The following is a 25950-nucleotide window of genomic DNA, read 5'->3' on the forward strand; positions in this document are numbered from 1 at the left end:
TGAATGATCAGGAAAGGCCTCTGAATCTGATAACAGAAGAGAGAGCCACATACATAAAGATCTGGAAGCCGAACATTCTAAGCAGAAAAAAAAAGTCCAGCATGTTTTAGAAACAGAAGGCCATTATGGCTGGAGCAGGATGAGTAGGAGAAATGAAAATAAGATGAAGTGAAACAGTAAGTACAGACTAGCTTGTACAGGATCTGAATTTTTATTTTAGGAAAGCACTGAATAGCTTTAGGTAGGAGATTTAAATAATTTGATTTATACTTTATAAAAAGACAATTTTGAGTATGGTGAAAATGAAGTGGGTAGGGGAAGAAGGGGCAGAGTGAAAGCAAAAAAATGAATATAGGTAGTCTGTTTCCAGTGCTAAACATTTACACTAGTACCTCCTTTATCCATGAGGGATAGGTTCTAAGACCCCTGGTGGAGGTCTGAAACCGAGGATAGTACCAAACCCTATATATACACTATTTTTTTCCATACATACTTACTTATGATAAAGTTTAATTTATAAATTAGGCACAGTAAGAGATAAACAATAACTACTAATAAAATGAAACAGTTATAACAATATACTGTAAGAAAATGTATGTGAATGGCTTTGGGGCCACTATCAAATAAAATAAGGGTTACTTGAATGCAAGCATTGTTACTAGTACACTGCCACTGTTGATCTGATAATTGAGATGACTAAATGAGTAAAGGGCAGGTAGCATATGCAGCATGGATACACTGGACCAAAGGATGATTCACATCCTGGGTAGGAGGAAGCAGACAGCATGAGATTTCATCATGCTACTAAGAACAGTGCCCAATTTAAAACTTATGAATTGTTTATTTCTGGAACTTTCCATTTAATATTTTTTGATTGCTGCTGACCATAGGAGCAACTAAAACTGTGAAAGTAAACCACAGAAAGTAAAACCGTGAATAAGAGGGGACTACCAAAGTGTCATTTGCTACTTAATGATGAATATATGCTCTGAGAAATGCATCATTAGGTGCACTTACACAAACCTAGATGGTATAGTCCACTACTGTAATTGTATGTGCTATACTTTTATACAACTGACAGCACAGGTTTATTTATACTAGTATCACCACAAACATGAGTAATGTGTTACCACTACAATGTTACAATAGCTACAACATCATTAGGCAATAGGAATTTTTCAGTTCCATTATAATCTTACGGAACCACTGCTGTATATGTAGTCCAACGTTGACTGAAATGTTATGTAGCACATGACTGTATTTAACCTCTTTGCTCTAAACATAAGGTATAGGAATTCAGGTGAAAGTATAAAGTAGACAGATAGAAACAAGAATCCACAGTTCAGAAGAATGGGCAAGGCCAAAGATATAAATTTTATTTTGTAACCTCTCACATACAGGTAGATATTATTATTAAAGCCATGGGAATAGATGAGATTACACAAGGAACATAAATACAGCAAACATAAATACAGCATAAATGGGAGAAAAGCTCAGATTGTAATCTGTGAAGTCTATTCATTCCTCTTAGAGCACTTCTTTCATATACTAAAAACAGGAAATACTGCTCACTGTCCAGACGGTACCTGTAGCCTTTATCTTCCCTCAGGAGCTGGGTGAAGAAGATTGGTTCATAATGACAGTCTTGGGGTTGCTGTGCAATAAAAGGGCTGCTGCACGTAAGGAGTCATTATCAAACCCATAGATCTCACTAAAGACACAATTATAAGAACATAACATTCCTGAATCCATATTTATAGAAAGTAAGCCATTAATCCAATTATAACCAAGTTTGATACAAATGACCTGTGAAGTTTTATATATGGATCTTTATACCCTATGCTATTAAGGTGAGTTAATAGCTGACAGCAAAAATAGCTGCTCTGCTAAAGCCTCATAATAGCTGGCAAGATGGCACAAACCCTGCTTAGCACACCTAGAACATAAAAATGGCACAACTAAACAGAGAGAACACAGAGAGAGGGCATGGAACTTTTAAATACTTTACAAGTCAATTCCTCATACCTCTCCAAGCTAAAAAGTCACCAAGGAACTTCTAACTCTATCAAGGACAAATATATCCCATTTCCTGGCATAGTTTAGGAATAGTAATTGAAAGCCAAGAGAACTCAATGGTATAAGAAATGCAATACTTTTAGTCTCCCTTCAACTTCCTCTCATCATTCTTGTTGTTTCTTGCCATGTGGAGTTGTGACACTCCTGGCACTCCACACAAAATAAGAGGCCGAGACCAGGCCTTTCTGCCTAGAGCACAGAGTGGTGGATGCAGAAGGGTCGTGCTAATCAGTTATTCACTAGGATGGTGACGGTCACAATGGACAGATGTGTGAATTACATAAAGGACTTCTGCTCTAGTGACTTCGAGAGGGAGGCTACCATTTTTCTTGAGCATGATGTTTGGCTGCTACTGGAGAGAAGGGTCTGGAGTTGAAGGGACCACATAAAGATTCTCTCAGCTCAAGCTGTTTTTTCTGGCCCAGAAGGTTCTCCTCCTCACTGAAATCTCCATTCTTCAAAGTTCGGCTCAAGTCCTGCTTCTTTGATAAAGACGCTCATTACTATAACCCACCTGCCATTTTCTAAATTTATACTGGCATCTAACCACGTAGACAAGAGAAAAATAACTGGTCAAGGTGCTTCATAATCAAGGGAACAAAATGGAATGGATGGTGTTTATTTGCTTGCATGTAGTTTTAAACTCTTGAATTTTCATATTATTTTCAATATAAACAGAAGCTCTCCTCAGGTGAACCAGATCTGGATATTTTCAGCTGTGGTCAGCTTCCTCTGAATCCCACTAGGGTTTGGTGATGCAGAGTAAACAAGGCTATAAGTCAAATGCAATGCATTTAATACCTCAATGCATTGTAAATTGATCTGGAATGAGGGTTAGTTCAAATCATTTTTAAAGTGAAAGTGGCCCCTTACCCTGAAGGGAAGGAATGGAAGTTAAAGATAGCAAATCCAGAATTATATGGGATTCAGAAGTATGGCTGCTTATTAGAATTGAGTCCAGGTTTCTTCAGGTGAGATTCTTCAGTTACTTATCAGGATGGAGCCATGGATATTTAAAAACACACATCTTGGTGGCTGGCATTAAATCTGAAATCTGGTGGGCAACCTTTCAAGAAATAAAAGCTACAAACAAAATAGCTTTAGTTCCATTCAGCACGCTGTGGGAAATGGCTAATGGACAAGAATTACTATGACTGGCAAGGCGAGCTGCCAATAAATGAGAAGAGCAGAGACTCAAAACCACCACATAACAGCAACACTTCCTAAGCTTATTTCACTAATTTGTCATTATCTGAAATGAAAGCAAAGTGAGGCTGCAGAGCACAGGGGAAGGAACTATTTAAAAGTAAAAGCTATGTTTCTTTTCTATTGGTTAGTTATCTCTGTTTTGAGCAATTATGGTTTACTTCTACCATTTCCTGATATTACATTTTGTTTTACTGAAGGCAACATTTTCTCCTTTTCAAAAGACAAGCAGAGAGCTATTTCTGGTAGGAAAAATTTTCATTCTGCCTTGTCTTTTTCCACTAGGAAGAAAGGAAGACTAGTGGTTAGATGGAAAGAAAGTATGGAGTTCTGATATGCCATACCTCAGAGAGGGATGGGGACCATATTCTCTTCTCACTTGTCTTTTTTCTTTTTTTCTAGAAGAAGAAAAACCTAAGTGCTGTATCCCCCATCTTTTCTCCATCTTTAACTCTTAAGTCTCAACTCTTCCTTATCATTTTAAACAGACAAACTAAGGGTTAAGTGGGTCAACACTTTATAATCTCTGAGATTGTGGAATGGAATGAAAACTATCCCATCACAAAGGAAGAATGAAATCACTTAATTGTTTAGTTCAAATCAGTCCAAAATCCAACTATTAATACCTTAAATTCTATTTCGGATAGATTTTGTAGTGTAATGGGTAATGTAAAAGTGTAATGGTTTTCAAGTAATGGAACAGAGCACGGATTCTGGAGTTGGACTACCTGGGTTCAAATTCTGTTTACATAACATACTAGCTGTGCAGGTTTAGATAAATTAATTTACCCTCTCTATGCCTCTGTTTCTTCATCCGTAAATGGAGAATAATATCAGTTGTACATCATAGGTTATTGTACCTCGCAAAGAGAAAGCGCTAGACGAATATTTACTATTAAGAACATTTCAGAAAACTTCTAAAGGACATTATGTTAATCTCCCTATTCTTTGTTAGTTCTATTAAACAGTTACATGTGAAACCAAGTATAAGTTCATCGGTTTTAGGTCACAAAACAACCCTTTTGCTAATCACATAAGGAAAAAGGATAAAAATGAAATCCTTCATTCAAAATTAGCTTTAACTGAAACTAAGATTTTACCAATAACATAACCATACACTTGACTTTTAGAGGCAAGACATTCTACTTAAACCTATATGCTTCAATGAAAAACACATGTGACAGACAATAACAGCTTATTCTAAAACATTTACATAATTTGAAACATTGCTCTATGAATAAAATACATACTTCTGTGGTGATCTGTTATCAACTTCAGCCTTCAGTCGTAAATTCTCCCTCACTAGGCCACCATTTTCCAATTTTAGTTTTTTATTTGCCTTAAAAAAATTAAAAATAATTAAGTATAAGCTAAAATAAAAATGCCTTGTAAAATTTATAACATGAGCCACCAGTATTTTTTAGAGTGATAATAGCAGAAAACTGAATGCTGGAACATGGCCTTCGGAAACTTAAAATCACCACTGGGAATGACTTATGAAATTGTGAATACAACCAAGCATTTTAAATCCATATTCCCCAAGCACTTTGCAAATCTCCTATCCAGGGAAATAAACGGAGCTATGTTAGTTACGAGTCATTAAAGGACTATACTAATGGTGATTTTTTTTCCTTTTTCACATAAGTGAATATTCTAAGCATGGTAACATTATACGATATGCAATTATTCACAAAACTAATGCTAAGAGTTAATTCTTGAGCTATAATATTGATTTTTGGTTGCTACTTAACAATAGTTTTTCAGTGGTAACAAATCTAATCTGATTAGATTTGCTTTCTTTCTTCAAAAGGCTTCCCCAAATGCTCTGGCTCACAACTTCTGAGACTCTCAAAATTGAGTTAATATTTTCTAATCAATTCTATGGATCTCTTGATTAAACAATAAAAAACCAAAGTATGGTTTTCTTTTTTAAATTCTGATACCTAAAAACTGCTTAACAAAACATTAATTGCTAGAAAATCTAGAGCAAGCATGTCAAACTCATGGCCCATGGGCCACATTCAGACCACAACGAATATTTTTGTGACCTAGCCAATATAATGGTATGTAAGAAACATTTTAATAAAAATTTCATAACTTAATATTTACAATATCCTGTTATACATAATTATTAATAATGAACTACAATGTTCGCTAATGACTGGTTACTATTATCGTGTTGCATTCATTTCCCTTACACGCCTTACCACACAGGTGCACCATTTCTCTCCACTAATACTAGCAGCAAATATTTTAGCAGCTAATTACCACGTCATTACTCTTATATTGACTTGTTTGGTGTGCACAACAGGAAATACTTCGCTTTTGGAGAACAAGAAAAATAGCTTTATTTGTGTTACGCTTATTAATTTGTGCAGTTACTCAGTTTCTGGTAAGTTAATGTTCAAGAAAAAAATATTAATTTTTATTAAAATGTTCTATTATTTTATGTTAACAATTACTCATTTATTTCAGCCCTTTGTATTCAGCATGTCTCTATTGAAATAACCCTACGTTTCTACGAAAATTGAAGCTTTTGTTTTTTGCGGCCCACATAAACTTAAACCTTGTTTATTTGGCCTTTGAGTTTGACATGCTTGACCTAGAGACCCAATATTGATTCTGGACAGCCTAAAAAGAAGTGTGCTAGATTGTAGAGGTTTCTTAAAAGTTACTCCCCTTAAATTCCCTAGTCTTTGCATTTATTAATTTCATAGAAAAATAAGACTCCCTGGAGTAGAAATCAACCTCATGAACCTACAGGAGAAATTCTTTGTTAGACTAGAACATTCACATTCAAAGTGAACAGGTCATAAGAACTGTTGTCAACAAAAAGGTTTAAACTAAGAAGACTTAAAAACAGATTTCAAAAATTTGACCAATGTTTTTGACCAATTTCCAGAAGTTCTGACTATATTACTTGCCTACCCACATACAAATACCCTAAGAGAATGATAAGAGAAGCAAGGCAGAGAACATTCTGTTGGGCACAAGCCTAACTCTCTTAGATTCATCCAGGTTCCTTTTGGGCTCTGAGTAACTGCTTGTCTTTATGGTTGTAAAACAACGAGGATTGTGGAGGGTTAATTCTTTAAGTTACTGATAAACACCATTACTGCCTCTCTAAAGATATAAGGAAAGTCATTTACTTCCTCAGAGACACAGACAATGAATGAAGCTCTCAAGCACAGCACCATAAGAGGAGGAGGCACTTAGTGAATGCTTTTTGATGATGTTGATAAGCTTAAATTAGAAACTCATTTGAGATTTCTTTTCTCCATCCCCTCAGTATTGTATCATTATATATTAAGGTCTCTCGCCAGCCTATGGCTCTCTTTATAAGCTGGCTAGTTCCTCAAATATCAGGAGATATTTTCAAATTCAGAAGGGTTAGGAGGGTAAAGATTACACAGGGTAAAGTTCTGCCTATTTTTTGCATCTAAGAGAGTAATGAAGTCTTCAGCTATTTTGTGTTCTCAACACTGACCGGGTAATGAAACTAGCCTCATAAAGGTTCAAAACTCATTCTGTCCTGAAAACATCAAAAAAAAAAAAAAAAAAGAGCCCATTTCACTCATTCTAAATAGTCCTTTATTCTGAATTTTTTTGTACTCATTTTTGATTTATAGTATATAATTTTATACTTCACATTTAAGTTTTTCCCCTGTAGTCCATGTTTTTAAATTCATTTATGCCCCAGTTTATTGCCTAGTACTTCTAATACCATCACTAGGCATCCAAAAATGGGCTTACTAAATATCCCACATAATTCTGAGGTCTCAGGATAGCTTTGAGTAGTGAATTAACATGTGGCCTTTAAAAAGCAAAGAAAAACTGTGTTTTATGTAAATTTCTCTTACATATATCCCCTACACCACTCTTAGGAGCCTAGAGTGAAGTTTTCATACCAAGCCTCATGATCTAAGAAACACTGATTGCCAAAAACTTAAATAAAGTTTAATAACTATAAATGAGATTATATAGAACTTACTGATGACTCAAGAAGAGGAAAGGAAGTTAAAGGAGACATGGTAATTGATAAACAGTCTAACTTCCCAGTTGTCTGTCCTTTTTGTGTCCGCTTAGACAAATCAACATGCTAGTAACGTTAGCTCTCAATTCCAAAGAACTACACACTTCCCCTAAGCCTGTAATAAACTCAGTGCCATTATGTAGTAGTTTTGTTTGTTTTTGTTTTTCTCTAAAAGCATAGAGTTCCCTTGTTTCTCTTATCTGGGCCTTTGCTGAGCCCAAATAACATTTCTTGTGTATATGTGTGTGTGAAAATAGTTTAGTATTTACACTAAGCTGCAGATATTTTTCTGCTACTTAACCTCGCTAAAGATCTGAGGACGAGTATGTGGTACTACTTTAAAATATCATATAGAGCCCATTAATGATTTTAGGAGGTGGGATTTGGTAACTCAGCACAGTAATAGTGTTTTAAGGGAATGTAGATACTTTAAATGGGTCGCTATGGATCTGGATATCACAAAACCATGTCTATTCAGCACAAAGGACTCCATTGTGGATAAACTTGAAGTCAAGCTAAAGGATGGTCCCTTTGGCCAACAAAGCTCAATAGCACTTCATTATAACCTCTAGTGATGATTGCATGCATCTCATCTCCTTTCCTAGACTGGAAAATCCTAGAGGTTTGGCTCTTTCTCTACTTGTTGGGTGGATGGAATAATAATTTGAAAAAAAATGAACCTACCTCATAAGGCACAATATTCTTTTGCATAAAGTAGTCTAAAGAGGCTACTCATAGCTCTCTTGATATTAGTCATTATGCCTTTAACTATTTACAATATTAAATATCAGAGAGTGGTAGTGCTAGAAAAGATATAATCCAAGTCTTTCATTTTTAGGTAGGGAAATGGATATGTGTTTGTTTTTATGCATACAGAGCAGTCACTGACATAGGCTTTAAAAAAGTTAAGGTAAACTACAAAGAGGGGAAATAGAAACACATCCTTTAAATTGATGTCACTCTCCTACAAGAAGATGCAAACTCATATAAAAGCACTAGAGTCTCCAATTATAGTCACAAATGGAACCACCTTATATTTCTTGGCAGCTAATGACATTTAAGGAGAAAAAGTTTTCCTATTCCTTATTAATGCTCATTCAGGGATTTTTGTCCTTTCCTCACAAACCATCTAATGATGAGTCAAGATAATATGGCTATTTATACTTCTGAAGGTACTTACAATATTATAGAATTTAAACAAAAACTATAATAGAAAGTTAAAAGCTACATATATTAAAATTTTTAAAAGGTCACAACTTACCTCCTTTAACTTATCCACATCATCTTTCACTTTTTCATAGATTTCATTAGCTGTTCTAAGTTTTTTCTTCCACTCTGCTACAGTTTCTGGGTCAATTTTACTTGAATTATCTGCAACTGGATGTTTATCTTCATTTTGATTGCCCTGCATCAAGGTTAAAGGATCTAGAATAGTCTTGATCTGTGACTCCAAGCTGAGATTTTTATTCTTAAGCTCTTCTACCTCTTTCTGCAGACAATCTATTTCATCCTGAAAAGCATTGCATAGCCATTAGGTAGACACAAACACTAAGCACATACATATACTAACCTGAGGCCAATGGGTTTTTAAATTTTATACTCAGAATTCTGTAGATACACAAATTCTTTATTGATACATAATTTATCTGATACGAATAGTTTTGGATGCAGAAAATCACAGTTGAAATTCTCAAAATGTATTTCGACTTAGATAAAACCTGGCATTCCAGTAAAAAACAATTAGCATTTCCACTGATTTCATTTAGATTCAATGATAGTTTGTGGTTTTAGAAAATAAAAATGTCAAATCTTTTGTTCTATTTAAGATATCCAGGAAACAAAAGTCACATGAATTCAACAAGGAAATAGATTCCTCAGAAGAAAATTGCTTTACTAAAGGAAATTAAAAAAATACAGTATTGATGAAGGTGATCTACTATAGTTTTGTTTGATGTTTATATTTTTGCTTCTGTATTTGAAGTAGGAGTTGAAACTATAAGCTATTGCATCCCACTTTCCATTTCAGAATAATACCTGTAGTTAATTTTTATTTTCTACATTCTGGTTCTTCAATAACCACTGTGGCTATTCTAAGTATTAGATTTCGCCATCTGGAACTGCTTATAATCTTAAATCCAACTGCTAAACATTTGGACTAGAACTCTTTTCTGTAATACCAGTTATTCATCTAAAACAGGTATTACTTCTTAAACTAAGACCATGAGAAATTCTGCTGTTAGAAAATAAACTATAAGTAGCTCAATATTCCAGGGATCTCCTAAAGGATTAATTTGATGAGTACCTAAGTATGATAAATATTCATTAAGTATGTGAGAATACATTTTAGAATTAACATAGTACTATTTACTATTTTAAATCACAATACACTTCATGTTAAATAGCATTATAAAATAAGAAAATCACTATTTGAATTAATATATTAATGAATAAACAAATATAAACAGAAACATACATATGTGAATAAACATACCAGTGAATTTATCAAAAGAAACAAAAACAGAATGAGGACTACAGTCACCGATCACCAGAGCATTCATAATGCCTTGTGGGGGCTGGAAGACTGACTTTCATAAGAGGGTTTCTTTTATCTCCCAACTTCTTGAGAGAGCAAATACTTACAAAATGATGTGTCTATTGAGGACAGATTTTAAATTAAAACAAAGTTAAAAAAGAAAATGCTTCTATATATTCTTTTCCTCCCTTTGAAATAGAAAAGGAAAAAAGAACTCATCAAATACGATATTTTTAAATTGACATTTAAGTAAGATTTCATTGGCTGTTTACTCTAAGAAGTCCAAGGCCCGAGATAGCTCAATTTTACCTTGAATTCAATGCTGTGATCATTTTAAATTTTAATTACTATTTACCTCATATTCTTTGTGGAGTAACTCAAGTCTAGTTTTCCGAAGGTGCTTCCGGACTGTATGGCTTAGCATAGGTTCACTTTCACTTGTCCCTCCTATGTGGAAAAAAAAAATACCTAACTTTTCACTCTAATTTGGGCAGAATGAAAATGAACCTTTTTCTTATTGTTTTAAATCGTGTCCTAGCTTAATTTTTACTTATAGACATACTTGGAGCTGCCATCTTGGCCGTTTCTCTATCTCAAACTGGAGAAAAGATAAATGTCAAATAACACCATAAGAGAGAAACAAGATGGCAGTGTAGGTGAACACGGGTACAATCCACCTCCCACAACAAAATGAAAATGACAACTAAAATACAGAACCACCATCATTCAGAACTGCCTGAAATCTGGCTGAAGGGAAGTCCTACAACTAGAGAAGTAAAAAAAGTATATTGAGACTACCAAGTCCAGGAGACATACCAGATCCACCTAATACATAGAAATAAACACAGGAAAGTAGCCAAAATGTGGAGACAAAGAAACATGTCACAAATGAAAGAAACGGAAGCAAGCAAACTACTGGATGCAGAGTTCAAAAAAATGGTTATAAGGTTGCTCAAGGATCTTAAAGAGATCTTCAAGGGGCTTAGTGAAACTTACAAGAATCTTTATGAGAATTTCAAAGACTTGAAAAAGGACCAGTCAGAAATTAAGCATACACTAACTGAAATAAAGAATAATTTAAAGGGATTCAACAGTAAAGCTGAGAATCAAATCAAGGATTTGGAATATGAGGAAACAAAAAACACCCAATCAGAAGAGCAAAAAGAAAAAAGAATCCAAAAATATGAAGATAGTATAAGGAGCCTCTGGGACAACTTCAAGCCATGTGTACCAACATACACATTATGGGGGTGCCAGAAGGAGAAGAAAGAGAGCAAGATATTGAAAACCTGTTTGAAGAAATAATGACAGAAAACTTTCCCTACCTGGTGAAAGAACAGACTTACAATTCCAGGCAGTGCAGAGTCCCAAACAGGAGGAACCCAAAGGGACCCACACCAAGACACATCATAATTAAAATGCCAAAAGTTAAAGACAAAGAAAATTTGAAAAGCAGTTAGCTACCTCCAAGGGAGTGCTCTGTTGACTGTCAGCTAATTTCTCAACAGAAACTTTGCAGGCCAGAAAAGAGTGGCAAGAAATATTCAAAGTGATGAACAGCAAGGACCTACAACCAAGATTATTCTTCCCAGCAAAGCTATCATTTAGAATTGAAGGCCAGACAAAGAGCTTCACAGACAGGAAAAAGCTAAAGGAGTTCAGCACCACCAAACCAGCATTATATGAAATGTTGAAGGGTATTCTTTAAGAAGAGGAAGAAGAAGAAGAAAAGGAAGAGGAAGAAGGAGAAGAAGAGATAAAAATATGAACAATAAAATGGCAATAAGTTCATATCTATCAACAATTGAATCTAAAAATCAAAATAAACAAACAAGAAATATAATGAACAAAATAAACTAATTAATAAAATGGAAACATGGAACAGACTGAAGAATCTCAGAGAAAAGGGGGGGGGGGAGGGAAAGAGATCAATCCAAGATCTTATATGCATATATGCATTACCTATGGACATAGAAAATAGGGTGGTGATGACCTGGGGTGGGGGTGGGAACTGGGTGGAGGGGGGCAATGGGGATAAAAAGGGGGACATCTGTAATACTCTCAGCAATAAAGATTTTTTTTAAAAAAAAGTTAAATGCAAAAAAAACCAAAAAAAAACCCATAAGAAATACTTCAGTTGAGTTCACTTATCTGTGTACCTTATTATAGTAAACTCATTAAAGGTAAATGCTCTATTTTATTAATTATCACATTTGGACTACCAGACAATTCTTAAATAATGATAAAATCAATGATTATACTTATATTTAACCAATAGATTATATAAATAATGTTATCTATATACTTCATATATAATTATACATATATTATCCATATATCATAATATATAATAATATATAATACACATACATTATAATATACATTATTATAATCAATTTATTCATTCCAACATACCTAATCACTGGTAACACCCTAAAAAGATTACAGTGCCATTTCACTGATTTTAACAACCTAGTTACAATGTATTATAAATAAATCATAGCATTATTGTATGCCAATAATGACTCATTACAAATACATTCTAAATGAATTCTTCCCAAGAGCTCTTCACTTAAGCTGTGGTTACCTTCTTTGTTCTTCTTAGCATCATGATAGCAAAGGCATTTTACAGGTGTTCTTTTTCAGGACATTCTATCCAAATGCTATAGATGAACTATTTTACTTGAAAGAACTTATGAAATATTTCTTAGATATGAATGAAAGAAGCCAGGAGAAGAGATATGAAGAGAAGCTGCTAGAAAAAACATTTAAATTATTTTAATAATCTAACCTCATATTTTGCAAGAAAAGACTTGACTCCTTGGTGAAGTTCAGTACAGGTAAAAAACTAGAGGCAGAGAGGTTAATACTACAGTATGCAGCACAGCAGAGAAATATTCCTCTACCAGTCCTCACCCAGGTACCCACGGAAGAAACCTTGAAGCCATCTCTGATTCCTCTTTCAGATCTCTTGGTTCCAAAGTCCTACTGGTTTTTATATTCTAGCTCATATCTTCCATTTCCATTGCAAAAATCTTATTTAAGTCTATTTCCACTACTTTAGGACTAACACAATGACTTCTTAAGGTTTCTGAAAGGTGTTTCCTACACATAGCTAATGATATATTCACTTTCAATTTTTCCTGGAGCAAAATCAAATAAAAATCATTTTAATTTCTACAATCTAAGAGAAATAACTTATATGAGCAGAATAAAAATCCAACTCTTTAAATGTTTTATTTTTCAAGGGTGTTCTAGTTCAAGTTTTATCCTCCCTCTTACCTGCACTAGTACAGAACTGAATGTTCTTTTTTACCCTTAATCCAGATTCACATTCTCCCTCACCTGGGCAAGAACCTCCTACCTGACCGTCTCACATCCTGTCTCTCCCTTACAGCCTAACCTACATGATCACCTGAGTGATTTTCCTCAAGCACTTGGATCATGCAACTTCCTTGCTCAAAACAATCATATGCACCTCACCCTTCTTCTTACCCAGAGAGCAAGTTCCTAACTTGTCACTAAAGTCTCAATTTACCGTTTTAGTCTTATTTCAAGTAGTCAATCCCAAACTACTGATAATTTTCAAAAACATGCTTTTTGTTTTCCTACCTTTAAACTTTAGTTCATGCTATTCCCTCTGCATAAAATACCCTCCCTAATCTTTACCAGGTGAAATTTTATCAATGCTTAAATCCCAACATAAAGGCCACCTGCTTCTTGAAACCTTTCTCAATGTTGCTAGGTGATCTTTCTTGCCTGAACACTCCAGGCCTTTTCCTGGCCTTTTATGTGCTGCTTTAAACTATTAATATTTTGGCCCAGGTGCACAATCCCTATCAGAATGTAAGTTCCATGAAGCTCTAAGATTTCTCATAATGCCTTGTGCTCCTCAGTTGCTCCACTTATAGATTATACAAATGACCAATCCATCCAGTATGATATTGGCAAAATAACATCATTGAAAGTTGTCTATTTTGGTCTTCCTCCAAATAGACACTATTTAGAGACTGTTTTAAATCCATTTCTATGTGCTCAGAAAATAGGCCCTTACCGATAATCTCTTTGCAAGGATTTTCAGGAGTGATGGGGACTCTGCAAGCTGGACACTGGCTATTATTCTTCAACCACAAATCGATACAAATTGAACAAAATACATGGTTGTTGATGCATATGACAGGCTGGCGTACCTTTGAAAAAAAAAGAAACGTTACTTTTAGTACAGGGCAATAGTCATAACTAGAATCCCTATAGATTTAGTTAAGAGCAAACAAATTGCTTCTCTAGCGTATAGCAGAGTAGCTACTTCTGTTACCACATTGTTTCTTATCTATGTTTAACAGAGATACTAGCTGAGATATTTGAAACTTCTGACATATAGGGTGGGGCAAAAGTATGTTTATAGTTGTTCATTTGGAAATTACAATAATTAATAAATAATAATATAAGAATAAACTGTGATTCTCGTACTCACAATTGTAAGCCTACTTTTGTCCTATTCTGTATTATGAAATAGTTTTATTTTGTTCCAAATCACACTCATGTCCAAAAAGAAAATGAATTTTGTTCCACTAAGGCTGTGACAATTTTCCTTCAACTATTCTATTTTAGAATTATGAAATGAGGAATAGAAGGTTCTTAAAAGATCATTTAGTCCAAACACCCATCTGATACTTGAATACTTCCCTCAATTGATTCTACTATATTAGAGAGCAACAGCAACCAACAATTAAGCATTAGCATCTTACTGAAAAGTCTCCCAAACCAGAGGCACGAAAGCTAAAACAACCCTAAAAGACATGAGTACCACTCTCGGGTGGCTTATAATCTAAACAGCAAACAATAATGACAGATATTGGCATACATATAATACACAAATCTCTGACTTCATTTAAACAAGTACATATAATAATTCTTTACATTTATATAGTCATATATTTTACAAAGGGCTTTCACATACATTTTCTCTTTCTTCTTTTTGTTTTGCTTTGTTTTTAAATAACCCAGTGAGGTAAAGAGAAAATATAATTTGCAAATAAGGAAACCCATGTGGTTTGCTCAGGGTTAAGTAGGTGTTTTGACTGTGTTTAATTGTTTTATCAGAGGGAAAATAAAGAGAAAAGTTGCTTTAGTTGTACCTGACATCATGCATTGGTTATTCACATATTTATTATCTATCTCCCTGGAGGGAAGATAAAAGAAAGAAATAGCTTTAGCTTTCTATCTGATATTACATATTTGTTTACATATTTATTGTCTACCTCCCCTTTTAGAATGGAGGCTCCATCAGAGCAAGAACTTCCCTTAGTTTCATTCGTTCCTAAATCCCTACTGCCTAAAAGACAGCCTAGTACACAGTAGGTACTCAACAAAGGTTTTGATGGATGACGTAACTGCTATTAAGACAGTATTTAGCATTCAATTCAAGTTGGGGAACTTGACAGAGGGAATAATGACTTAATATTCTTCAACCAGCACAAATTTAACAATAAAGACAAAAAAGAAATGCTTAGATTTTCACTTGATTTACATGGCACTTTTACTGCAGGACTCAAAATACATTATAGCCATTTATAATATTTTCTTGTTCTAATAATATTAACAACTAGAAGCCCAGTGCACGAAATTTGTGCACGGGAGGGGGGGTTATCCCTCAGCCCGACCTGCACCCTCTGTAATCCAGGATCCCTCTCGCAATCAGGGACCGCTGGCTCCTAACTGCTTGCCTGCCTGCCGGCCTGATCCCCCTAACTGTTCTCCCCTGCCAGCCTGATCCCCCTAATTGCTCTCCCCTGCCGGCCTGAGCCTAACTGCTCTCCCCTGCTGGTGTGATCACCCCTAACTGCCTCTGCCTTGGCGCTGCCTCCATGGCTTTGTCTGGAAGAACGTCTGGTCTAAATAGCATATTACCCTTTTATTAGTATAGAGGCCAGGTGCATGGGTGGGGGCTGGCTGGTCTGCCCTGAAGGGGGTCCTGGACCAGGGTGGGGGTCCCCTTGGGGGTTGGGGCCAGCCTGGGTAAGGGGCCGCTGGGGGTTTGCAGGCCAGCCACACCCCTATCGGGTAGGGGTCCCCCCTGGGGGCAGTGCCGGCCTGGGCGAGAGGCTGGGGCGGTTTTCAGGCTGGTCATGCCCCCATTGGGGTCGGGGGGACCTCTACTGGGGGTAGGGCCAGCCTGAGTGAAGGGCTGAGGGCCATTTGCATGCCCCCATTGGGGTGGAGGTCCCTGCTGCAGGGTGTGGCCAGCCTGGGTGAGGAGCTGAGAGCTGTTTGCAGGCTGGCCACACCCCCATCGGGGTGGGGGTGGGGGTTTCCGTTGGGGGGCGTGGCCGGCCTGGTGAGGGGCTGAAGGCCATCTGCAGGCCACCCACACCCCCATTGGGGTAGGGGTCCCCGCTGGGGAGCGGGCGGTCTGGTAGAGGGGCCTGGGGCGGTTTGCAGGCTGGCTAGCCCCCTGATGGGGTGAGGGTCCCTGCTGGGGGCAAGGTGGCCTGGGCCGGGAGGGCGGGGCGGCCTGGGTGAGGGCCTGGGGGAGGTTTGCAGGCTGGCCAAGCCTCCAGCTTTGTCCCGAAGGTCTCCTGGTCTAATTAGCATATTACTCTTTTATTAGTATAGATACTATTGTAGAGTCCTTCAGCATTAGGGATGAGAGGATCAAGGAAAAACAGATGAAGTAGAGGAAGAAAGAAGAGACAGACCATCACAAACCACTTTCCGCAGAGAAATTGCTAGCCACCTCAATATATAAATATTCAGAATATGTGTGTTAATTTTAAAGGGGTCCCTATCTTAAGAGAATTCACAGGATGTATGGTGATCCGTTCCAGGCAGTAAATCAATTGAAGTCTCATTACAAAGTGCTTTCTGGTTCTAGTTTGGCTTCTAAAATTTAGATGCTCCCTTAATTATGAACACTAGCATAGAAAACTAAATAGAGAAGATCTTCAGCATGGATTTAAGCTTCCTCTTGGAGAAACCAATTCTAATTCATTCAGTTCAACTGATTTGATCGGACTAATTAAAATAAATAAATAAATAAATGACCATGAAGCACTCAAACTCTTTCAAAATACTCTACCACCAGCACGGAGTAAATGCTTATCTGGGAGTGAGTGTGGTGTTGTGATTTATTAGAAGTATATATTTTTGGTCATTCAGATAACCTAAATATATTTCTCAGATATTTGGTGTTCATCCATGGCTCCTGACCCACAGCCCCCAAACCCCTAAGAATTTTCTAAGTGATGAGAGCAACAAAGATGCTTCTTATTATGTTAATGAGGTGATTTTTGAACCAAAGGTGGGGCCTGGTTGCTGGTAGGAGGAGCCAACTTTGAGGACAGAGGAATGGAACTTTTAGTCCTATCCCCTATTTTCCAGAGAGGGGAAAGGGCTTGAGGCTGGTAAGTCAACAATGGCCAATGACTCAGCAATCATGACTAGTAATTAAGCCTCCATAAAAACCCAAAAGGACAGATGGAAGGAGACTTGACTTGAGGTGGTGAACACACTATACAATATACAAAAGATGTGTTACAGAATTGTACACCTGAAACCTATATAATTTTACAACTTTATTAACCAATGTCACCCCAATAAATTCAATTAAAATACCTAAAAGAACAGCCTGTCAGCTCCTTTTCAGAGAACGAGCCATCATGACAGGCCCCAAGCTCCCAGAGGACAGACAGAAGCTCCTTTTGTTTCAGACCTCAGCCTATATCTCTCTTCATCTGGCCATTGATTTGTATCCTTTAATATCCCTTGTAATAAATCGATAATCTAGCAGGGAAAAGGGTTTTCTTGAGTTCTGTGAGCTGTTCTAGCAGATTAATCAAATCCATGGAGGGGGTCATGGGAAGCCCTGATTTATAGTCTGTCAGTCCGAAGTACTGGTAATATTCTGTACTTGTGACTGACTGGCTTGTGAAGAAGTGGGGAGGGCAGTCTTTGTGGGACTAAGCCCTTTCTTTACCCATGGGAGAGGGATCTGAGCCAGAGATAGCAAAGTTCCTAAAAAGTATGAAGAATGGGACCCAAAGCACAAGGGGGAGATTTTGGCTTATATAGGAGTGAGAATCTGTCTTCCATTGTAAGAAAAGGGAAGAACTAACACAAAGCATTTGGAAAATCTATTGATAGAAGATTACAGAACTCATGTTGCAACTGTTCTAATTGCTTATATTCTGTCAGTAAATATGAGGTGAGATTACCTGCTGAAAGTGAGAAACGGAGGACATCAAGTTGAGAAAATAAAAAAATAAAGCAGTTATTTTTAAAAGTGAGAAAGTAACTTTACTAGGTACATGTAACAGGATTGCCAAACACTACTGAGTTCCTATTTGTGGTTTTAACTGTAAAGATGAATAAACATAGGTGTGTATTTTCTTGCCAACTTTTAGCTACTCAGGTTCAGGCAGGCAGTAAATGAGTTGAAGTTTTGCCAAGGAGAAAGAGAGAGACAAGGGACTGATGATAATAAATGACCATGGTTAATAAGGGAAATGAGTTCTTGAACGGTAAAGACAGTGAAAAAGTGGGAGAATTATAGAGTCAATGGATGGGTCTGGGTAAAGCTGAAGTACTGCTAGAGAGTAGGTATGATGGAAAGAGGACCAGAGACTGGAATGCTTATAGTCAAAATACTAGAGGAGGTAGAGCTGCGTTCTCTGTTTTGTCTAGAACCATCTTATCTGACATAGTCCAATTTCTTTCTTAATCTCATGTATCACGTGGTGTTAACATATTTTCTATGGTGACAGCTTCTGAGAATCCTCTGTAACTAGACCCCAGTAAAGTGACAGAGCTTGAGAAATAAACCTGGGGCTGACTCCAGTTCTGTCTATTAGCTATTTGACCTTGGGTAAGCCCTTTAGTTAAAAGGGGCATCTTTCTGCCTCTGAAACTGTAGTTTAACCGAGTACACTTTTCATTCAGGTGTTAGCAATACTTCAAACAAAACGAACAAAAACAAACAAACAAAAAAGAAGAAACAAAAAGGTAACAATATTGCTATATCCATTTGCCCAGAAGGCAACTCCAGGTAAGGTTCTTGTAGCTGCCTCAACCATAACATGTCCAAAACCAAACTTGGACTCCCTCATATTCTCTCCTTCTACACTCCTATCTAAAAGGTGAGAAAATCAAATGCTATCTCCTCTGCAAGGCCTTCACTAATCGCTCCTCTTACATTCCCTCTTGTCTAAGTTAAGGGCACCAACCCCTACCCCCCGCCCCAGCCCCCGTCCTCTGCTACCACCACTTGGGCTAGAATACTCAGAGCTGTCTCTGACTCACCCTTTTTACTTCTCCTCAACATCCAATCTGTCACCAAATCCTGGTATCAGTTATCAAGTCTAAGAAGCCAGAGCTTTTAAGATGTACCAATAAGCAAAATAAATGAGAAATGCTAATTACTATAAGATGGCATCACTTGTAAGATACAATCAGGTGAATAAAAGTACATCTCATAATAGTTAAAATATACTAAATCTGCTTGTAAATGTTATGTGCCTATCATCTATCCCTTCTTCCCATCATCACCTTAATAATGAGTTCAGGTTCTCATTCTTTGCCCCGATCTATTGTAGTAACCCCTTCCCAAGCTTCCAAATGTCACTTCTGGCCACCTTTCATACTGATGCCAGAGCTACCTTCCTCAAATAGGGACCAGCAACTTTCATTGTGCTTTTGCAAAACAGCAATGGATTTTTTTCTGCTCCTAGTTTTTTTTTTTTTTTCATCTCTTTATTCATTTATTTATATCAGTATAGACTCATGGGTTCATATTATATTTAGTACCATTCAACAGTAATGCGTTATCATCATGATTAATCTTGATACGCCTATTGTTCTTCATTTGGTCAGTGGGAGATCTTTAAAAGTAGGTCTGTTCTATTTTTTGTTTTTTAAACTAATTCTCTCACGTTTTGAGTATTTTGTTAGCGCTCTGCTCGTAGTTTTAAGTATAGCATTCAAGAGCAACATAATCTGCCTGGTTCTTTAACAGCTATTTCCCTTGATCTGCTATTTTAATATTTGACATAACCTACAATTCAAGCACACGGTCTACTTAATGTTCACCAAAAAGAATACCAATAGTGGAGGCTCCCTACTTATTTTGCTTTCATTTCTTATCTTGATTTGTCCTGTTGGTCTTCAGTTTCCCCAATCAAAATAAAATCCCTCCCATCTTTGAATATGAAAATCAATTGCTATTTCTTCTGCAAGGCCTTCAATTAATCCTTTTTTGAAGTGCCTGGGTCTTTTTTTCTCTGATCCTCATAAGGGTCCTCCTTATGCATTGATTTAATGTTCACTTCTTTCTGTGTTGTGCTGTACTTAGAAAATTGTTTACATCCTGCATTCCATATTAGGTTTCAGGATCTTTGGGGGTAGTGGCAATGTCCTTCTCATCCTTGTATTCCCCTACAGCATCTGATACAATGCCTCAAATACTCTAAAATAAACATAAATTTTTATATATTAAAATGAAAGGCTGAGATAATGCCCCTAAAAGCATTTCAACAAGCAAAGGTCAATGGCCACTGTGAAATTATGAAAAAGCAAAATTTTAATCTTTCCATTTAATTTATCAAAATATACACAAGAACAACCAGTCAAACTACCTGACTATCTGCGAAGAGTCTTTAGCAATGTCACCTACAGGAGAATCATTTTCACTGTTCAATATCTGGTACCATTACGGAATAGTAAGAAGCCAGGAAAATTTCAGGACAAGTGGAATAGGGAAACTAAGACAGATAGCTAAATAGCAGCTTGCAGCCACCTCGTAAATCCTATTTTTCCTAAACACAGGACACTTAAGAGTAAATGGTCTGCACTTCTCCCCAACCAGAGGGTAAATAGTTTAAATTACACTACTGAGGGAGACAAATCACAGAAATCCAATTAGGTGCCATTTGCCAACCACACCCAAGGACAGAAAAATTAAGAGAATAAATCTCATTTTGGTACATAGCATAAAGCTGATGAATATTCTACTGATTCTCTCCTAGCACCTCCCCTAAACACCCAGCCTTTAAAACCCCTGAGAGTGAAGGTCCCAGGGTGCTCTCCCTCCAAGAGCAAGGCCCAGCGCCATTCATTCCCTTCCTTTTGTCCCAGTGTCCTTCCCCACAGGCACATATCCCCTAACCTCTAAGGGACCGTTTGAGATATGCAACCAGGGGAGCAATGGTCCTTGTTTCACTGTCCTAGTATGTTCTTACTGTGGTCAGTAAATTCTTGCTTGTTTTTCTACACTTTGTCTTTTGATTGAAATCTTTCCTCGTCTCACCGGTAACAGCACTGTCACTGTCATTGTGTTGGATTTTTAAACAGTTGACTAATTCATTTCTTTGACTACATAATTATCAGATGATGACTTCTAGATTTAAATTTACCGTAGAAGTATAGAAACCTGTATAGGAGAAAGAATGATTAAACCAAATTCTAGTACTGCTTACTTGACTATAACCTACAGGAGCAAAATACAAAGAATCTACCCCTCCCTCAACTCCTGCCCACCCATCTTCCTCAGTCCAGATTCTGCTATATACAACACCAAAACACACGATAATGTTCTTTAATAAGATCTTCCCAAGATACATAAATAGTCATAATTTGCCTATGTTATTAAAGTTTATACCTAACTTAATCTCAAACGAGGTCTCTGGCAATAGAACAGTACTCTTATGAAATAAAAATGCAAGATGACAATGGCAAGGGTAAGTGACAATGCACAATCCAAACACGTGTACAGTAAGCATGTTGAAGTGATATCCGAGGGTAATGCCCCTGAGGCTAGTGAGGAGGAGAAGGAAGAGAAGATAAACCAAGGTAAGAAAGTGGGCTCTTCCACCGGAATGGGCCTGAGGGGAGACAGTCCGAGCTGCAGAATGATTAACCCTATAAAGCTGTAACTTTTCACCTTTTACTAAAACAACTGTGGGCCACACTCATTTGGCTGTCACTGGTGGCAAAACACAGAGTCGGTCAATAAAAATATTTCATGCAACAACAATTTGGCTTCACAGCTTGAATTCTAATTGAAGAGATAAATATCTGGAATTATCTAGAGATAATCTCGTCTTAGCATTCTGGTAGCATTATCAAGATGTCACTTAACAGATATCCTGGGCTAGATCATTCCTATATTTCTGCTGGTCCACTAGTCCAAGGCATGGTAAAAAATTAAGGAGAAATGGGCAAGAAAATATGTTATACATAAATAATCGCACAGGATGTGTACCTAACTTCCTCAGCACACATAGAGCTCTTACTTACAATATTGGCAGGGTTGCTTATTGGGCAGAAAGAATTCACCTTTAAGACTAAGGTAGAGACAGAAGTAGTAAATGCAAAATGTCTAAACTTTCCAATTTTGAGTACTTACATTGCCCACCTGCACACTTAGGCTATCTCCACTGCTGCTTTCCAGGATATTCTTCCCCACCCCCATCCCAATCAGCATCTATATTATCTCTTCAGATTTAAGGTCTCCCGCAACCCCATCTCCTTTAGGGTAATATACACCTCCCTCACCCCCCCACCAAGTGACACTCCAAAAATAATGGCCCCTTAATTCTACTGAACAATCAAAAGAGAAGGTTGCTGATGGCAAGATTTTGGGACAAATGGTGAGGGTAGCACAAGGCTTATTTGGAAGAGGGCTGGGAAAGACAGACCTGCAGGCAGATCTCAGAGACAGCTGGAGATGCTGTGTCAGGGAAGGAGTGACATTGGGAATAAGGTGCTACTCCAGGCCAGGTTGTCTCCAGTAACCCACAAGTAGAGGTATGAATGGGAGGGTGAGTAGCAAAAGCAGATCAGATTTGCTTCAACTATACAAAAGCCTAGGGAACCAGTTAAAACGCCCGAACATCCCATGGCAATTTCCAGAACAAACAGGTACCACTCTGTTGGGAATGCAAATCATCTAGTAAGTGCTAGCCTCACAAAGCAACTGGGAAGAACCAGTTGCTAGAAAAGGCTGGTTTCCTTAGTTTGCTGGCCTGCCTCTGTGCCATAGTAAAGATCGTTTACTGAATATTAATTACTATGTGCCAGACTCTATGCTAAGCACTGCATATGAATTACTACATGTAATCCTCCAATAACCACAGCATGAGTATTGATATTGTTACCATTCCCATTTTACAGATAAGGTAACGGCTCTGAAAGAGATTACGCAACTTGTCCTATATAAGATCACATAACTAGTAAGTGGAAGAGCCTAGATTAGAACTCAAGCAATCTGAACATAGAACTCAGGCCCTCAATCACTGCACTTTTTTGCCTCCATAGTAGACAGAAAAAAAAAATGCCTGTTTACAAATCGTGAATCTTTTATTATCAAACTAGAGTCCCAGTGCACGAATTCATGCATGGGTGGGGTCCCTCTACCTGGCCAGCAATGAGGCTGATCAGGGCTGCGGGAGGTGGGCTGTCCAGCCCCCATCAGGGCCATCGGGGGCCAGTTGGCCAGCGGGAGGGACAGTGGGAGGTTGGCCCACTGGCCCTCATCGGGGTCATCAGGCGGCCGGCCAGGAGGGAGAGACCACGAGAGGTTGGCTGTGGGAGCTCACTGACCACCAGGGGGCAGCTCCTGCATTGAGCATCTGCCCCCCCTGGTGGTCAGTGCATGTCACAGCGACTGGTCAACCGGTCATGCCGTAGCTTTGGCTTTTATTCTATAGATGTAATTTTAGAATACAGCTTAACTAATACAGGGAAATAAGAGGCACCAAAAGTTTCTATTGTCATGAATGAGCTACAGTGAGTTTTTAGGAAGCAATCTACTCAAGACAAATGGCAGTTGCCCTAACTGGTTTGGCTCAGTGGCTAGAGCATCGGCCTGTGGGCTCAAGGGTCCCAGGTTCGATTCCGGTCAAGGGCATGTACCTTGGTTGCTGGCACATCCCCACTAGCGGGTGTACAGGAGGCAGCTGAATTGATGTTTCTCTCTTATCGATGTTTCTAACTCTCTATCCTTCCCACTTCCTCTCTGTAAAAAAATCAATAAAATATATTTTTAAAAAATGGCAGCAATAGAGGTTCAAATCCCAAAGACTCTAAGCATTAGTTTTCTTATTTCAAAAAATGGGGAAATCAGTCTACTCTAGCTCACAGCCCTGGTGAGAGGAGTAAGTGAAATAATTAAACACATGCAAAAGCAACCTGTAATCTGCAAATCACTATGTTCTAGTAGGCATAGTTTTTGTTAAACACGGAAAGCATAGGTATGGGAAAATCAGCCAGGCAGAACCCGTTTTCAACACAAGTGCAAAAGACAGCCTATTAACTAATGGAAACTCGCTATAACTATACAACTAAGACCAAGTAAAACTTATTTCCCAAGGATATTTTTTATCAGCCTTTAAGACTACTGTTGGAGGAAATCCACTCAGAATTTACCACGTACTTGTGGGAACTTCATGTCAAGGCCCAAATGTAGAGTTACTAAATTAGACACCATCTCCTCCTCCTCCTCCCAGTCATGTAGGAGGCACTGGTAGCAAATACCAGTTCAAATACCACCCTCCAAGACAGCACCCTTCATCTCTCCAATCAGAAGTGATGCTCCCACAGCACAGTTGCTACTTTGTTGGCATTTCATCCTGATGGGCATCAAGAGTTACCAGTTGCTTCCCAGCCTGACTTCCTACTCTTCTTGAACTCAGTAAATTCACACGGAACCCCAAACACCTATGGCAGTTGATCCACATTGGCCAGCCCTCAAATATTCGCTCTATGAGACAGACTATACTTCTCAATGCTAACCCTGCACCTGTAGGTTCAGTCTGCACTTGGGGGTAAACACACACATGCACATACACACACCACAGGCGTGACAACCGTTCGGGTGGGGAAAGAAATCTAAGTCTTCACAGTATCCTCCCCCTTCTGGATCTATGGACGAGGTGACGAGAGGCTCTTTTAAAAACAGAAAACGAGGCACAAACGGAAATAGATGGATGCATCAGAACATTCAAAACCCAATGTCGAATTCAGATTTACTCTCTCCACCTTGCTCTGTAAACGCTCCAGGCACCTCTTGCATCATAAAGAGTGGGGATTGCATGTCCTGGCGAACCCCTTCTTGGAACGGAAGGCCGAGCCTCTCATTCCAAACACCACGCGGGGCACGTGCTAGTTACTGTTCAAGTGCTGAACCCGGAGCGAAGGGCGCTGCAGGCCGGTGACGCCAAAGAAGGACCCGGGAAACGGGGCCCCCCGAGGAGCACCGCGGGCCGGGGCATGGACACTGCCGCTGTGCAGGGGACGGAGGAGCCGAAGGGAGGGCTCCAGGAATGTGCTTTCTCGGACTTCACCAAGCGCTCCACCGGCCGGGCTGCCAGGGGCGCAGAGCACTGCAGCGCCCCGTGTCCGACCCAGCCTCCTTCCAGCGGCGCTGGCCTGGGAGGCCGCCGGCGGCGGTGGAGCCCTCGCCGCCCTCCTTCCCGACCCCAGGCCGCTGTCATCCTCCTCCTCCTCCTCCGAAAGGTGCACGGATGAACCCGTCCGTCACCGCGCGCTCCCTGGGTCCCCCGGGAGGCGGCCCCCGGGCGCCGGCGGAGAGGGGGGTGGGCGCCCGCACCCAGCTCAGCGGCTCACGCCCCGTCCCCGCTGCACTCGGAGCCCGCACCCGGCTCCCGCGAGCGACTGCAGCCCCGATCCCGTCTCGGAGCCGTGCCCGGAATCGCCCATTACCTTCCCCAAGCAAATGTGGCACGTGATGGGCAGAGTGAGGGACAGTGTAACGTTCTGCACGGTCTGAGCCATGGCAGCGTTCAGAATCCCGCCAACACGGAAGTCCCGCCGACCGCGGAGCCCGGCGGCGGCGGGGGCGGCGCGAGGCCGCTACGGCAGCCGGGCAGGGCCACAGCCAGCCGGGGAGGAGGCAGAGAAAACGCGCTTTCCAAACGCGCGGCCGCCAAGGCTTTCCCCTTCCTTCTTTCCTTCCTTCCTTCCATTAAAAATATATCTACATATAATAAAAACTTTCTCCTGTGCGGGAACTGCTAGATTCCCGAGAATGGAAGGGAAGCCGTTTTACGAACCGGGTGGAGGATCTTGAAAGTTTAAGTGAAAGTAATCG

At 38.9% G+C, this 25950-nt stretch overlaps 1 protein-coding gene across 2 annotated transcripts in view; it reads right to left on the bottom strand.

Annotated features, from left to right (window-relative positions):
• The window catches only part of OBI1 (ORC ubiquitin ligase 1), a 42010-nt gene extending 16321 nt beyond the window's left edge, over nucleotides 1-25689 (bottom strand). Inside the window, exons 1-5 of one of the 2 annotated variants that reach the window (XM_059684919.1) lie at nucleotides 25563-25689; nucleotides 13903-14038; nucleotides 10204-10295; nucleotides 8577-8825; nucleotides 4533-4621 (exon numbers count right to left, since the gene is read on the bottom strand). In XM_059684919.1, coding sequence (XP_059540902.1) covers nucleotides 4533-4621; nucleotides 8577-8825; nucleotides 10204-10295; nucleotides 13903-14038; nucleotides 25563-25634 — 638 coding nt within the window. In that variant the 5' untranslated portion in view covers nucleotides 25635-25689. Of the gene's footprint in view, nucleotides 1-4532; nucleotides 4622-8576; nucleotides 8826-10203; nucleotides 10296-13902; nucleotides 14039-25562 lie in introns of those variants that run through there. The other variant, XM_059684920.1, reaches the window with a different exon arrangement.
• Nucleotides 25690-25950: the final 261 nt, after the last annotated feature.

The sequence above is a fragment of the Myotis daubentonii genome, chromosome 2 (genome assembly GCF_963259705.1).
Source record: "Myotis daubentonii chromosome 2, mMyoDau2.1, whole genome shotgun sequence".
Taxonomy (NCBI): domain Eukaryota; kingdom Metazoa; phylum Chordata; class Mammalia; order Chiroptera; family Vespertilionidae; genus Myotis; species Myotis daubentonii.